A 13,540-nucleotide genomic window follows, 5' to 3' on the forward strand; every position below is an offset into this window, starting at 1 on the left:
GGACAGCATGCTGGCCCCGTGCCTGCGAAAGATGAGGATGGATGGCGTGCTGTCCCAGGCCATCCTGGCCCAGAGGCCACCAGCAGCCCCAGCAGCTTACCCTGGATTCACGGGTGAGGTTTCCTCCAAGTCTCAGCTCCAATGCTCGGGCTTTGTTCTCAGCCTCCCGAGCCTTGTCTTCCGCTGAAATCCAAACAAGGCCACACTGAAGGATGTGGGAAGGAATGGGGAGGGCAGCCCTCAGAGAGTGGGGCAGCAGGAAGGGGCATCTGCGAATCCCAGGCCCCCAATCCAAGAGTCAGGATACCTGGGGTGAGGGGCCAGGCCCAGGTTCTAGAGCAGACTGAGGAGGAAGCTGGTGGCTCTGCCACTTACTTCCCATCTGACCTGAGGCCCCCATTCCCTCCTCCATACAGTGTGGGGGGGGAGGGGCGGAGGGAGGAGGGATGACAAAGGTACAGAAGGTGAAGGCTGCTCAGCCTGCAAGGCAGGGATGGAGAGGCTCTGGGCCAAGAGACCTCAAAGCCCCAGTGATGTGGGAGAGAATGCAGGACAATAGGGCAGCGTTCTCCCCCAAGACAAGCTTCTGTCTTTAGAAGCAGATGGCAGGCCTGGGCTTGCCCCCAGAGCAGAGTCTAAAGGAGGGAAGGGCAGAGTTAGGCCTAGAGGCCAGATGAGAAGGGGCCAGGCCCTTAGGAGGGTGCACAGAGAAGGTGGGGCCAGTTATCTATGCGTACCTATGCGGGCCACGTGCTCAGCCTTTTTCACCTCCTGTTCAGCTCTTGTCTTGAAGCGGTTGGAGGTATACTTGTACATCCTGTGGAAAAAAGGTGAGTGAGGTTTCCAGGAAAAGGCGTCACCCCAAGAAAGGTGACAGCCAGCCCCTGCAACTCCCACCTCTTCACAGGGCAAGGCTCTGGCTCCCACCTTCCTTCTGTTCACTCTGCCCCAGGGCACAAAGAAGTCCCATGGACAGAGCCAGGGGCCTGCTCTCAGCTTTCTGTCATGGCGCCCCAAGCAGCTCTGCCCTCAAGGATCCAGCTTAAGAGCTCCCCAGGGTGCTGGGGTACAGGCTCCCCAACTGCCGGGCTCACCTGTCCAGCTGCAGGAGCTCCTGGCAATGCCCAGGCTCTGGCTGCCTCTTCCCTTCCACAGGATGGGGGGGGGGGGGCGCGCCGTAGCACAGAGAGCCCAGCCTGGGACAGAGGCTAAAAGATCGAGCCCAGCTCAGCTACCTGTGATCTGGAGACCTGGGGCAAGGCAGGGCTTCCTCCTCTAAAATAACCGCATTGACATTTCGTGGCAGGACACCTTGGTTTCAGGGGCTCCAGGTCCCTTTAAATGGGCTCCACCACTCCAGCGTCCCTCTGGCAATGGGCCTCACAAACCCCTGTTGAGGACCCACCTGTCACTGCGGCCTGCCTACCTGGGCTTATACAAGCAGCAGGAAAGTCGCTTGGTCTGCACTTTGTGGCCATGGATGAAGATCCTCATTCTGGGGTCTATGTAGAGGACGGCAGCATAGGCACGGAAGGAGCGGCGCTCCGGCTTCCTGTGGGGATCAGGGTCCCCTCCTTGCTCTCTCCTCAGGCCCACCAGTGGCCTCCCCACCCCCGAGGCAGGCAGTGGATTCTGATCCTGCCTCTCCCACTGACCGACGACTGACGTGGGCTTCTGGGTAAGTCACCCCTGCCCCCTCCCATCTTCTGGTCAAATGCAAGGCTTGGCCTAGACCCCTAAGGGAGAGTCTGCAGCTCTAGAAGGACCTTGGAGCCTGAGGGCAGAGGGCCTGAGTCTGCCACTCAAAGGAGCTGGGCAGGCTGTGTGAGCCGCATGGCCGGGGGCATGTTTCTGGGCCTCTCTGAAAAGCAGCTTCCTCCTCTACAAAGTGTGGTGGAATCCTCCTTTTCTGCTGACCTCCCCTGGAGGGACCACGCAGAGGACCCAGTGAGAACACACTCAAGTCCTACAGAAAAGGGAGGGGGAAGGAGCCTCTCTGCAGGGCCACACCAGCAAGGGACGCTGCCAGGCCCAAGTGCCTGTGCCCAGCTAGTGCCACCCCCCCCCCCCCGCCAAACCCACATTACTCACGTGCCCTCAGGGGACGTTTCAGCCATCTGGATGTCGCGGGGGTCCGACACAATGTCCAGCTCAGGCTCGCCATTGTCCGTGAGTTTGAGGTTAAAGATGATAACCAGCGTTCCTAGGAGCAGATGCCGGACACTGTTCATGCTGCCAGGGACTCAGGGCCTGCACCAAGCCCACACCCTCATGATCTATTTTCCCCGAGTGGCCAATCCTTCATCTCCTCCCAGCACAAGGCAGGGACAGAGCGGACAGGCCACCACTCCCCCCCCCCGCCTCCCCCGGGGGCATACAGGGGCAGTCCCATCCTCCTCAAGACTGAGGGTCACTTACCCGACTCCCCAGAGATCTTCTTAAATTGATCCATCACTTGCTGCTCTGATTTAAAGGGTGAATACTTATAGATGAGGTCAATCTCAGTGGAAAACTTGTCCATGTTTTCTGTAACGGGCTGGTGAGTACAGGCACTCCAGGTGGGCAGTGGTACAATCACCTGGACACCAGAAGGAAGAGACATGGCCCTTTAACATTTACAGGGTCTAGGCTGGGGGTAGAGCCAGGGGATAGAGGGGGAGCATGGCCCAGAAACGGACCTGGGCATGGTGCACGCTGACAAGGAAGCCCCGCCCCCTTCTGCAGCCACACATTCCCCCATAACCCATTCGGGAGGCAGCATCCCGCACGAGCATTCCCATTTTTGAGCAAAGGACAAGCCCAGATCCCCCAGCCCTGAGGTCAGTATCCGGGACCGCCCAGCAGGACCTGAATGCCACTTGACTTTCTATTGTTTTCCATTTATTTTGTATAGATGATCAACCCACTACAGACTGGTCAGCCCCTCATTCGGTGAGTCTGAGCTCCCCTCAACCTGTAGCTTCACTTGCCTATTGTGACATTTGAAAACTGATATTCCAGGATAAATTACTGACTGAGAATCGTGTCTAATCAGAATCAGTATTTGTGGAACAAATTCCCACTTGACTGTACAGGCCCCATTAGCATAATTTCCAAGAGTTTCATTTCCCTGTTTTTAAGGACCACAAGACTTCCCATCTGTGAGCTACAGAGGGAGGCAAGTCAAGCCGGTGCCAGGCTGTTTGCCCCCTGGGGGACTTTCCAAAGAAACCAAGTCAGAGGAGGCTGGCCCACCTGGCGAGGAGCCAAGCAGGCAGGAGTGAACCCCACCCGCAAAGCTGCTGTGTGAATGCTAGACAAGAGAGGTTCTGTCTGCCACACGTGCCCTTGATGACCAAGGGGTCTGGAATCCAAAGCCAGGCTAATGACCTGATCACCGTCACAACTTTGTGCCTCGGTTTCTCTTTATCACATATTTTCATTCTGGAATGTGCTCCCCCCTCCCCGCTTCTGGCTCCAAGCCCTGGGCTCTACTGACATCAGGCATGAAGGTGTGAGGCTGTAATAATGCTTCTGACTACAGCTGTGGGACACACATGGGGAAGGGGCAGCTGACCAGGGGGTCCCCCAGCTCCCTTCTTCCGGCCCCGAGTCTGGGAGACGGCAAACCAAGACGAAGTCAAAGGGACCCTCCAGGCTGACCCAGCCTGACAGAGTGTCTCCTCTGCCACATCCCTGTCTCCACAGCTCTGAAGCCCTTCAGTGACACGGAGCTCACCATCTGACCTGAGGCAGCTACAGAAGCTAAAAAACCATGGTACAGAGCTGGGGCCAGGCTCCGTCACACCCACGTGATTCGGTGGACCGGCCACAAGGACACGAGAGCTGAAACACCAGAGCTGGAAGGGCCCAGAAGCGGGCGCCTGCTCAAGGCCTCCTGCCTTGTCAACACAATGAGAGAAGTAGCTTCCTGGCCCGCTGTACCAGCTCAACCCAGAGGCAGGCCCAGGCTCCCTCTAAAAGCTACCTCGACACAGGCTTTCTATGATGCCAGAGGATGGATGCTCTCCCAGGGCCCAACTGAGAAGCCGACAACTCTCCTGGCCACAAACAGAGACCCGCTTCTGGTGACTACCATGTGCCAGGCAGCGTCCCCTCTCTGAAGTGCTCTGCCCAGGCAGACTCCTGGAGGGGCCGCACCCCAAGGCTGGGCCGGCTGAGTGTCCACATGTCACGGAACCTGAGCAGGCAGATCAGGCCAGCTGCGTCTGAAGGAACTCCCCAAAGCCAACCAGAAGTGTGCCTACCTCATCAATACCTTCTTCTTCATGAAATGTGCGAGACAGGAAGAGGCAGGTCATGGTATCACCCTTCTTGGTGAAGAGAATAAAATCCTTCCCAATACGCATGGACCCCCTGGAGAAGAGGAAACAAAACAACTCTCTTTAGACATAGAAAGGGGGTCTCCAAAAGAAGTCACACACACTCTCTCTCCTGGGAATCACGGAGCATGTGAGGGAAAACAGCGAGGGATGGGATGGGATGGAGTGGGGGGCTCCTCACTTCTCAGCGTCCTGAGGCTGAGCTCTCTGGTCACTGAAGCCATCTGGTGCAGGGAAAAGTAATAGTTTGAACCCAGGTTCCCTCCCAGCACCATCTCTGCATGGCTGCAGACTGGACTGCTTGGAGCCCCAGCCTTCTCAGAGGCAGCCCAACGCAGCTGAGCGAGGAGTGGGGTGGGGGGCATCGCATGCTGGCCCCTACCTTCTGAGGCCAGGGCCGGGGTGGAAAAGCGTATGACAAACATTGATCTCTGTTGGGACGGGAGTTACCACCATCCACCGTCAGCTCTTCCAAAGCACAAATTTTTCTTGCTGTTAACTCAGGTATCAGGGGATGTTCTCAGCATCATGGGAATTGGTTCTCTGTGATTTCTCCCCAAAGTGGGAATGTAGAAAATGGCACCACTTCACACTAAGTGCCCACTCGGGTGCGACCCTGCAAGTATCCACTTCCGGTCGCAGGTCCCGGGGCCGGGTGGGAGCCTGGGGGCCTCACGTGGGTCACTGTCTATGGAGGCATTTATCTGTATCCTACCTTGTAAGCGGTATAAAACCACGCCACCTTTTTTTATTAGTTTTCATCTTTTTTTTAGCATGTCACTCCATTTTTCCTATACTCTCTGTGCTTCTTCTGCATCTCGCATCGTGTGATGAGCTCTGGAAGCACACAGGTCACATTACAGCAGAACTGAACGTGCTAGGGAGTGGGTTCCGTGCACCCCCAGCAGCAACGTCTCACTAGGGCAGGAGATCCAGAGTGAGCTGACAAGCATCTGGTCAGTTGGCTGTCCTTCATTCGCGAAGACGACCAAAGTGACATCGCTACGTTGGGGTCAGGGCACGGTGCGTCCCAAGTTGCTGATCAGACCGATGCCAGCCTGGAGGCTCCACCACAGGGTGGGCCCACAATCCACGCGAACATTTCAGGTGGATTCTCTACATCTGCGCATCTCACATTTCCTTTGAGCTATTTCAATTCTGTTTCCCTCATAGAGCACACCACACCGGATGGTCCTGTGCTGGCGTCTCCCGCGTCTCACAATCAATTCCAGTTCTTCAGAGAGGCCCTGAGGGTGTCCTTATATTTCTTCTTCTGACCTCCATGTGAGCGCCTGCCTCATGTCTATAGAACGGTGTGGTTCTGTCAAGGGGAGGAAGCCACGTTTCCACCTCCACCTGTGGATGCCATTGGGCTAATGCGACGGTACCGTCCACAATCCCATCCTCGTCCTTCGGGAGTCCTCCATAGGGCCCACCAATAGGAGGCGCGCAGAGCACCCAGACACCTTCCTTGTGTTATCTGTCGGATCCTGGACTCACCCTTTCTACCTCTATGAGTCATGCTGCTCATATCCCTGCCTCTTCTCTCCATTCACACAGTGACCCCCTGGGCTCAGATCCTTGTCTGGCCTCACATCTCACACGGACTGATTCCATGGGCCCCTGCCCACTCTAACGGGTGTCGCAGCTCTCTCCTCCTCCTTAACTATCAGGGCTCCCTATGGCTGCTGGACTAAACACGAATGCTTCTGTTTCGCTCTGAAAGCTCTTCCCAACCCACCCAGCCCGTCCTTCCAACTGCACTGGTCACTGAGCCTTCCTTTACACATAAAAGACTTTATACGATAGTGGGCCTGTCGAACGGCCTCAGGGAAAAGCTGGGCTGCCGACTCCTCCTGCCTTTATCAGACACACCGCCACATCTGTGACCTTCAGTCTTGTGGTGGTTCTGCACCAATAGGAGAGGCAGTGTCTGTGGTCCTGGTTGCCTTTGGGAGGGAGGGGAAGCAAAACCCTGCCAGATATTCAATATACTTACAATAGTCCCAACTTGAGAGCATCAAGGAGGCCAAATGACTATGCTCTCCCCCCTTTTGCTGATGGAGATATGGACATCTTAGGTCGGAGGCAGAGCCTGGCCCCAGAGCTCTTCCCACTGGGCCATGCTATTGGCCCGACTCAGCTAAGCAGAGCTCCTGCGTGAGAGTAGCTGGGTAGCCACCCAGCTCCTGGGCTCTTTCCACACTCCTGGGGTCTAGGTGAACCCCAGCCTGCAAACACACAACCTTCGTGGAGGCCACCTAGGAAGCAGTGTCCCCCGCAACCAATGGTTTTAAACAAAACACACTTCAACAACTTTCTCTCAAGAACTTCACAGGACCCCTAGCTGGCTTCCAAATAAAGATGTCTGGGCCTGTCTGAATTGTCTCCCACTCCAAAGATGGTCAAGAGGAATCAATGATAAAGTGTGGAATTTAGTGACTTAGTGGAGGCTGAGTGGGGAAGAGACAGGAGGATGATGACAGTCTTCCACGTGGAAATCAGCGGCATTTTGAGGTCTCTGAGCTGGGGCTGCTCCAGCACTTACGATTTTAAGCCGTTGCCATACTGCCCAATCTGCATGGATTCGGGGGTCCGCTTGGCTGACTTCCCAAACTGTATGACGCTGGCGGCATCACCTGAAACACGAGACATCAAAGGAGTGAGAGGAGAACGGGGCTCCCAAAGCATCTGGACAGGCTCAAGCACTGCGCTCAATCAAAGTCGAGGAAATCCCAGGGGGATAAATGTCAAGGCTTACAGTTGAGTTCCACAAACCAACTTCTGAGCGCAAGGTGTGGGGAGGAGCCAGTAGGGTAACGGTAAAGGTCACCTGTGGATCAGTCTTAGAGCCTGGGCTCCTTTCTGGGCCCAAGGTAAGCTGGGGCATTCGCTGATAAGCTGCAAAGTATCCAAAGACGGGCGATCGGAACAGTCAAAAGGGATGTCTGGCCTGGAGAGGCCTTGGGGTTGGTAACCTCAGCAAGGCTTTAACAACCATGTGTATGCTAGGCTTCCCCCCAACAGGCAGGATTAGGGGTCATGGAAAGGGGGGGGCCATAAAGAAGCAAATGGGAAGAAAGGAGGATGGGCTGCCCAGGAGAAGATGGGCCCCCCCCCCGACGAAAGATCACGTGTTATCAGCACGCATGGGGATGTCACCGAGGGGGCAGAGGTCTGGGCTGGCCAACTCCGATGTTTCCCAACTACTCTAGATGAACCTCAGTCTGAGACACATCTCAACAAGGACCAGAGAACTTTAAAGCTCTCCACAGACTGAGTCACAAAAGGCTCACTTTCAAACTCCACCTCCAACACTCAGCACATGTGCGACCCAGGGCATGACACTCTTGGCTCTGAGCCTCGACTTCCCCATCTGTAAGACAGAGAGTCACACGCCCTTCTCTCACAGGCTGGCCATGAGGAGGGCACTCTGTAAGCCATGAAGCGCTACCGATAAGGAAGGAAGAAGCCCTGGCTCAGAGAGGTCAAGGGAAGGGCCCCGAGTCACACAGAGAGCCGGGGCAGGCCGGAATCAGGCCACTCATCCCCTGGCTCCTGTTCAGTGTTGGCTCTGCTTAGGACTGGCTTCCTCGTCACACTTTACATTATTTGTTGTGCAGACTGACCACGACACAGCAGCAAACAAAACCGCCTCCCATGTTTCTGGGCTCCCTCACACAGCCCCAATAAGGTGGATTTATCATTGAATGACCAGTGCCGGCAGGGTCCTCCCCCACCAGCGCCCCTTGACAGTAATCGGAGGACGCGCCCTTGGCTTCTGTGCCCAAGGTCAGTGAAGGCCCGGCCTCGGTGTGCCAAAAGGGAAGATTCTACCAATGCTGTGCTGAGGACGACCTTCGGAGACCCCAGACAGGACCTGGTGACCCTTTACGACAGAGGCTCTTAACATGGGACCAAGAACTTGGATAGGAAAAAAACGTATCCTCGTTTTCACTGACATTTGGCTTCCTCTGTAATTCTGTGTGTCCCAGTTTATGCAGCACAAACCATGATTCTGAGAAGGGGTCCTGCTTTAGAAGCTAAGGCTAGGTGCCTGCTGCTCTAGCCCCCCAGGGGGCCTTGACTCCCCTGTGAGCTGTGCTTTGGGGGGGGTCACCCCCATTCCCGCCTCCCCCTAGTCACTTACTTGGATCCATTCCCGCGCCATCATCCAGAAAGCAGAGCATGAAGCCTCCCTGGAGGTTGTCCTGGCGCTCTGTGAAGAAGCATCACGACAGTCAGAGGTCAGTGGACAGCAGCGTGAGGCAAGAAAGCAGCCCACTGGTCCTAAGACAGCCCTGGAGCTGAAGCTCTCACCAGGGGACCTCTCCACCCTTTTCAGACGGCCAGCGTCTCAGTGGCATCAAACGGGGCCATCGGCATCTCAACACAGACCCTGTCAAGACCTGGTCATGCGGCACGGGAGACTTCCCCTGACCCTGGTGTCACAGACACCACCACAGCAGCCCAACTCTCACCTCCCAGGCCCCACGCTGGGCCTGCACCAGCTAGACCATGGCGCCACCTCCCACATCTCCCCACAGAGCGAAGGAGGCAAGGGGCAGCTCAGAAGATTGCACAGAGCCAGTATCCCCACCAGAGGGCACGGGGAGGCCGACCACGGCCAAACCATCCCTTCTCAATGTTGCTCTGAGAGGAGGAGCAGGCAGAGCCCAAGATGGGATTCAGGTCTCCTGGGGAAAAACAGCCAGCTCCCTAGCTTCTCCAGCAAACTGACTGAAAGCATCTCTACCATGGTGAAATCCGAGAAGCTGGGCACCAACAGCCCGAGCACAAAACTGGCCAGCCTGGAACAGGGATCTGCAACCTGCCAGCCATCACTGACCTGGAAAAGCCAGGCAGCTCAGGAGCACATCGGCACCAATGTGAGGTGGGAAGCAATTACTGGGTGGGCCCTAATGGGCAAACAGGATCATCAGTAGGGTCATTGGTCACTCTCTGAAGGCCAGTGGCGAGTCTGCCCACTGACATCCCCATAACTGCTGCTGGCCCTTGCACCTTCTACCACTTGTCCATCTAGCCAGCCCTCCCTCTCCTTGGAATTAATTCCTCCTTCAGGTTTTGATTTCTCCTACTTTAAGCTTTTATTGTGTAGTTTTGTTCTGTTGTTTTTCGCTTTTTAGAAATTGTTTGTTTGAGAGGGAAAAAGAGGAACCTCAGAGGGCATCTGGTCCAGGCGCCACCCTCCCACTCCTAACAGGAAGCTCAAAAGCCTCCCCAACCAAGATACCGTTCTGCAAGACCTCCAGTGATGGGAAGCCCCTTCAGCTCCCCAGGCTGCCTGCACCAATCTTGACTCTCATCAGCACCTTCTTTCTCACATTAGACAGATGGCCCTGGCAGCTTCTGTCCTCCTCCTGCTTCCACTTGCCAAGCCTTTCCATCCCTATCCAACCATCCTCTGCCTTGGGCACGCCTTCCCTTTTCCAGACTAAACGTGTTGTGTTTCTTCCAGCCATTCCTGGTATGACGGGGTTTCCACCTCCCTATGATTGGGCCAGTTCAAATCCTGGCTGCTACCAACAGGCTGGCCATGCCCGGGACAAGGGACGCTCCCTCAGCTGTACGTCAGGATGTACCAGAACCTGACTGCATGTGCACACGCGTGTGGACCTCTGTCTAGAATTCTGCACCTCAATTCCTTGCCCTCCACATCCCACGCAGAAACTCACGCTGGGAAAGGGAGCACCTGGAACTGAGGACATGCCCTGCTCTTCCTCGAGGCCACCATCCAAGACTGGCAGGTCTCCTGCTCTCTTCCTCGGCCCCTTGGTAAGCACTAGGCTGCTCATCCATAGCGCTCTATAGCCACACCTCACGAACGTCTCACTGGCCTACTGCAGGCCTTCAATTAAATGTTTAGTCGAGTAAAATTATTTGAAACCTAGTCCAAGACAGACTAGAAATCATATCCCTGCTCCCAAATGATGCCATTAATAGAGTGACGAGAGCCTGGGAGAAATCCAAATCAGATGCAATATAGAGGAAGGAGGGCAGAAAATGCCCCAAATTTCCTTCCAGAAGCAACAAACTATTGAGAAAAGAAAAATATCTGAAGGCCCAAAGTGGGTCACAGGGTCATCGATTAGAGCTAGGAATTTCAGAGGTCACCAGTTTTGCTGTATCTCTACAACAGTGACACTGGGGAGAGTTAGGGCTGCCTGTATCCCCGCCCGGCTAGGGGCTGAGGTGCAGCTTTGGCACTGGCCATGGTGGTAGGGCCAGGAGGGTGGATGGGACACTGTCCCAGTCTAGGGTCAGTAGGGTCCGGGGGGGGCAGCCTCTCTACAAGGAAGAGAAGCACTTGAGGGAATGAGGCCTATCCCAAATGGTAATCAAATTTAACATTACTTCAGAGGGCTTGTTAACGGACTTCCCAGACCAAAATGGGCTTTCTGGCCAACAAGCGTACGGCATTTAGAAAAGATCTCCAAAGGCAGGAGATGCCACACTTTAGTATTTGTACTTCCCTGGAGGCAGCTGTGTTTTGCCTTAGATAAGAGTATCAGACCTGGAGAAAGGAAGAACTGACTGCAATCCAGCCTCAGTCACTTCCTAGCTGTGTGACTTTAGGCAAGCCACTTAAACATGTCTGCCTCAGTTTCCTCAACTGGAAAATGTGCATAATAATAATAGCACCTACCCACCAGGGTGGTTGTGAGGATCAAATAAGACCATATCTGTAAAGTGCTGAGCACAGTGTCTGGTTCACAGGAGGTGCTTAATAAATGTTTATTCCCTCCCCTTCTCCGGCATATAGTAATTGTTGATAAATGCTTTTTTATTCATTCATACATAAAGATGGTCTCTGGGCCTCAGTTTCTTCCTCCATATAAGGGGACTGAACTAGAATGGTGCTTAACCTGAGGTTTGAGGACTTCTCTTTTTATTTTTGGGATAACTATTATTTCAATATAATTAATTTACTTTGTAATCCTATTTTTAAAATTTAAATCCTTTTCAAACGTTCTGAGGCATCGGCCAGGCTTCCGGAGCCCAGGGCAAGTTTTAACAGGCCTTCTCTCTGAGGCATTGGTTAGTGCCAACGGCTTCCTCGACACTGGAGATCACCCCCAGCCCAACCCTGGGCCAATCTGCGCCACACCGGGATGCGGCTCTACCTACTTCGGGCCCTTTAGCAAGGCAGCAAGCTCCCCAAGGACAGGTCCTGGTCATGTTCAATTCCCTTCTATCATCTGGCTGGGCAGGCACTCACGTGCCCTGGGATCAAACTGCTCTTGCACCTGGAGCTCTGCATAACCCGGCCCCAGCCTGTGTTGGCAGGCTTTTTACACACTCGTGCCCTCACGCACATAGGCTTCAAAGACTCGGCGGAGCCTTATGAGGTGCCATCGTGGCGAATACCTTCTAAAATTTAATTTTCATTTTGGTCATCAACAATCACACGCAGGAGGGGCGTTGCATTTTCTGCACGTTTTGGTCAACTGTAAAAGTAAAATGTTATAATTGCTGAGAATTGTTAGTAAGAGCCTGCCTCTTCCCTTACGTTTTCATCAAGGACATCCTCAAAATGCTGTTCAGATCATTATCATCCTGATTTCATAAAGAAGAGAAAAGCACAGAGATTGTGGCAACTGACATACTCTCAGTGGCCTTTTGGGTAGGACTCTGCGATTTCTGCCAATCTTTCGTCTCCTTCCCCAGCTGAGCCACCCTGTAAAGTGACTCCTCCACAGCTTCATGATGGTGCTGCCTCCCAGACTGATGACCTCTGTGTATCCATGGTCTGGTCCAGCTGCAATTCCCACTTTCTTCAAGGCCTCGATGGCCCATCCCCTTAACAACATCTGTTCCATTTTCTGTCCTTCTGTTCTCTTTCCAGCTTCACCCATGAAAGATTCCAATCTTGGAGTGGCGGGATGCAGCGGGGTCTCACATCAACATTTCTCTTCCCTTGTTTCTGCTTCCATGGCTTTCGGCAGTTTTATAAAACAACACTTCTTGGAATCTTCCCCAGTGTCCCACAACGAGCTTGCATTAAGCCAACATTGCCTTTATGGGCGTGCTAGTAAATATTTGTCGGCCATCAGCTTCTGGGCTCTTTCGTCATTTTGTCATTAACAAGGCCGATATCTCTGCCCTTTTCTATTTTCCAATTTTCAGCATCAACAGCACATTTGAATGGAAATTTCAATGAGATTATTCACACTGCCTTCTCATCCAGAGCTTTTCTTCTAAGTTGTCATTATGACCTTTGTTCTAACTAGTCAATGCACAAATATGACCAATTCTAATGTCACTTTTTGCACTGGCAACTTGGTCACGTTTGTCCGTTAAAATAGTCAATTTCCTTTTTTTGTTGTAGTGTTACTCACTGTTCTCCACATCTAGCACTGAAAGAAGGAATTCTTGAAGGCCGTGTAACAGAAGAACCAATAATCTTCCCAGAAGGCCGATGATGGCACATGCCTTATCCTCAACACCCTGTGCAGGCCACGCAGTAGGAGCTGCTTCCTCCTTAGTCTTCCAATGCTGTCACCATCCGCTGCATCTGCCAATCGAGTTCTGAGTTCTGTCAGCGTTCTGACTCTGCTTGTTTGCCTCAGTATCTACAAGTCTCCATTTTCCTCTGCTTGCCATCATGAGTATCAACATCCCTGCCCTGGGGACTCCCTGGTCTCTTTCCCCTTCCTTTTGTATAGTGTCTTGCCCCATCAGATTGCAAGCTCCTGGAGGGCAGGGACTGTCTTTTGACTCTTTGTATCTCCAGCACTTAGTACAATGCTTGTTTGGCATACAGTACATGCTTCATAAATGTTTACCGAACTGAATTACTTAACTCCACCTCTCTATCCAGACCCTATCAAGGCCCGGTAACGTGGCACAGGTGAAAGGCTCTGACTTTGATGTCCCAGACTCAGAGACGGAAGGAACTTCAGAGGGCATGTGGTCCCTGCCCACCTGCCCTTCCACCTGGTGAACAGGAAGCTCAACAACCTCCCCAAGACAGGTTCTACGTGAAGACCTCCAAACTAACACAAGACGTTTATACTCTTTGGCCTGAAGTCTGCCTGTGTTTCTCGGAGTCTGTCCCATTTATAATGACACAATATTCCATTACATTCATATCAATCAATAAGCATTTCTTAAGCACTCACTATGTACCAGGTACAGTGCTAGGCCCTAGGACACAAAGGCAAAATCATGGTCCCTGCCCTCAAGGAGCTTACATT

The 13,540-nt window shown here is 53.5% G+C and overlaps 1 protein-coding gene across 1 annotated transcript in view; it reads right to left on the reverse strand.

The window, feature by feature from the left end:
• The window catches only part of MORC2 (MORC family CW-type zinc finger 2), a 49,722-nt gene that overhangs the window by 14,268 nt on the left and 21,914 nt on the right, over positions 1–13,540 (reverse strand). The window contains exons 4-11 of the mRNA XM_020996363.2: positions 8,473–8,541; positions 6,871–6,961; positions 4,248–4,356; positions 2,419–2,578; positions 2,092–2,203; positions 1,427–1,552; positions 738–817; positions 101–183 (exon numbers count right to left, since the gene is read on the reverse strand). Of these exons, the coding sequence (XP_020852022.1) occupies positions 101–183; positions 738–817; positions 1,427–1,552; positions 2,092–2,203; positions 2,419–2,578; positions 4,248–4,356; positions 6,871–6,961; positions 8,473–8,541 (830 nt within the window). The remainder of the gene's footprint in view (positions 1–100; positions 184–737; positions 818–1,426; positions 1,553–2,091; positions 2,204–2,418; positions 2,579–4,247; positions 4,357–6,870; positions 6,962–8,472; positions 8,542–13,540) is intronic.

This window comes from Phascolarctos cinereus, unplaced genomic scaffold (genome assembly GCF_003287225.1).
Source record: "Phascolarctos cinereus isolate Bilbo 61053 unplaced genomic scaffold, phaCin_HiC Scaffold_4;HRSCAF=312, whole genome shotgun sequence".
Lineage (NCBI taxonomy): Eukaryota > Metazoa > Chordata > Mammalia > Diprotodontia > Phascolarctidae > Phascolarctos > Phascolarctos cinereus.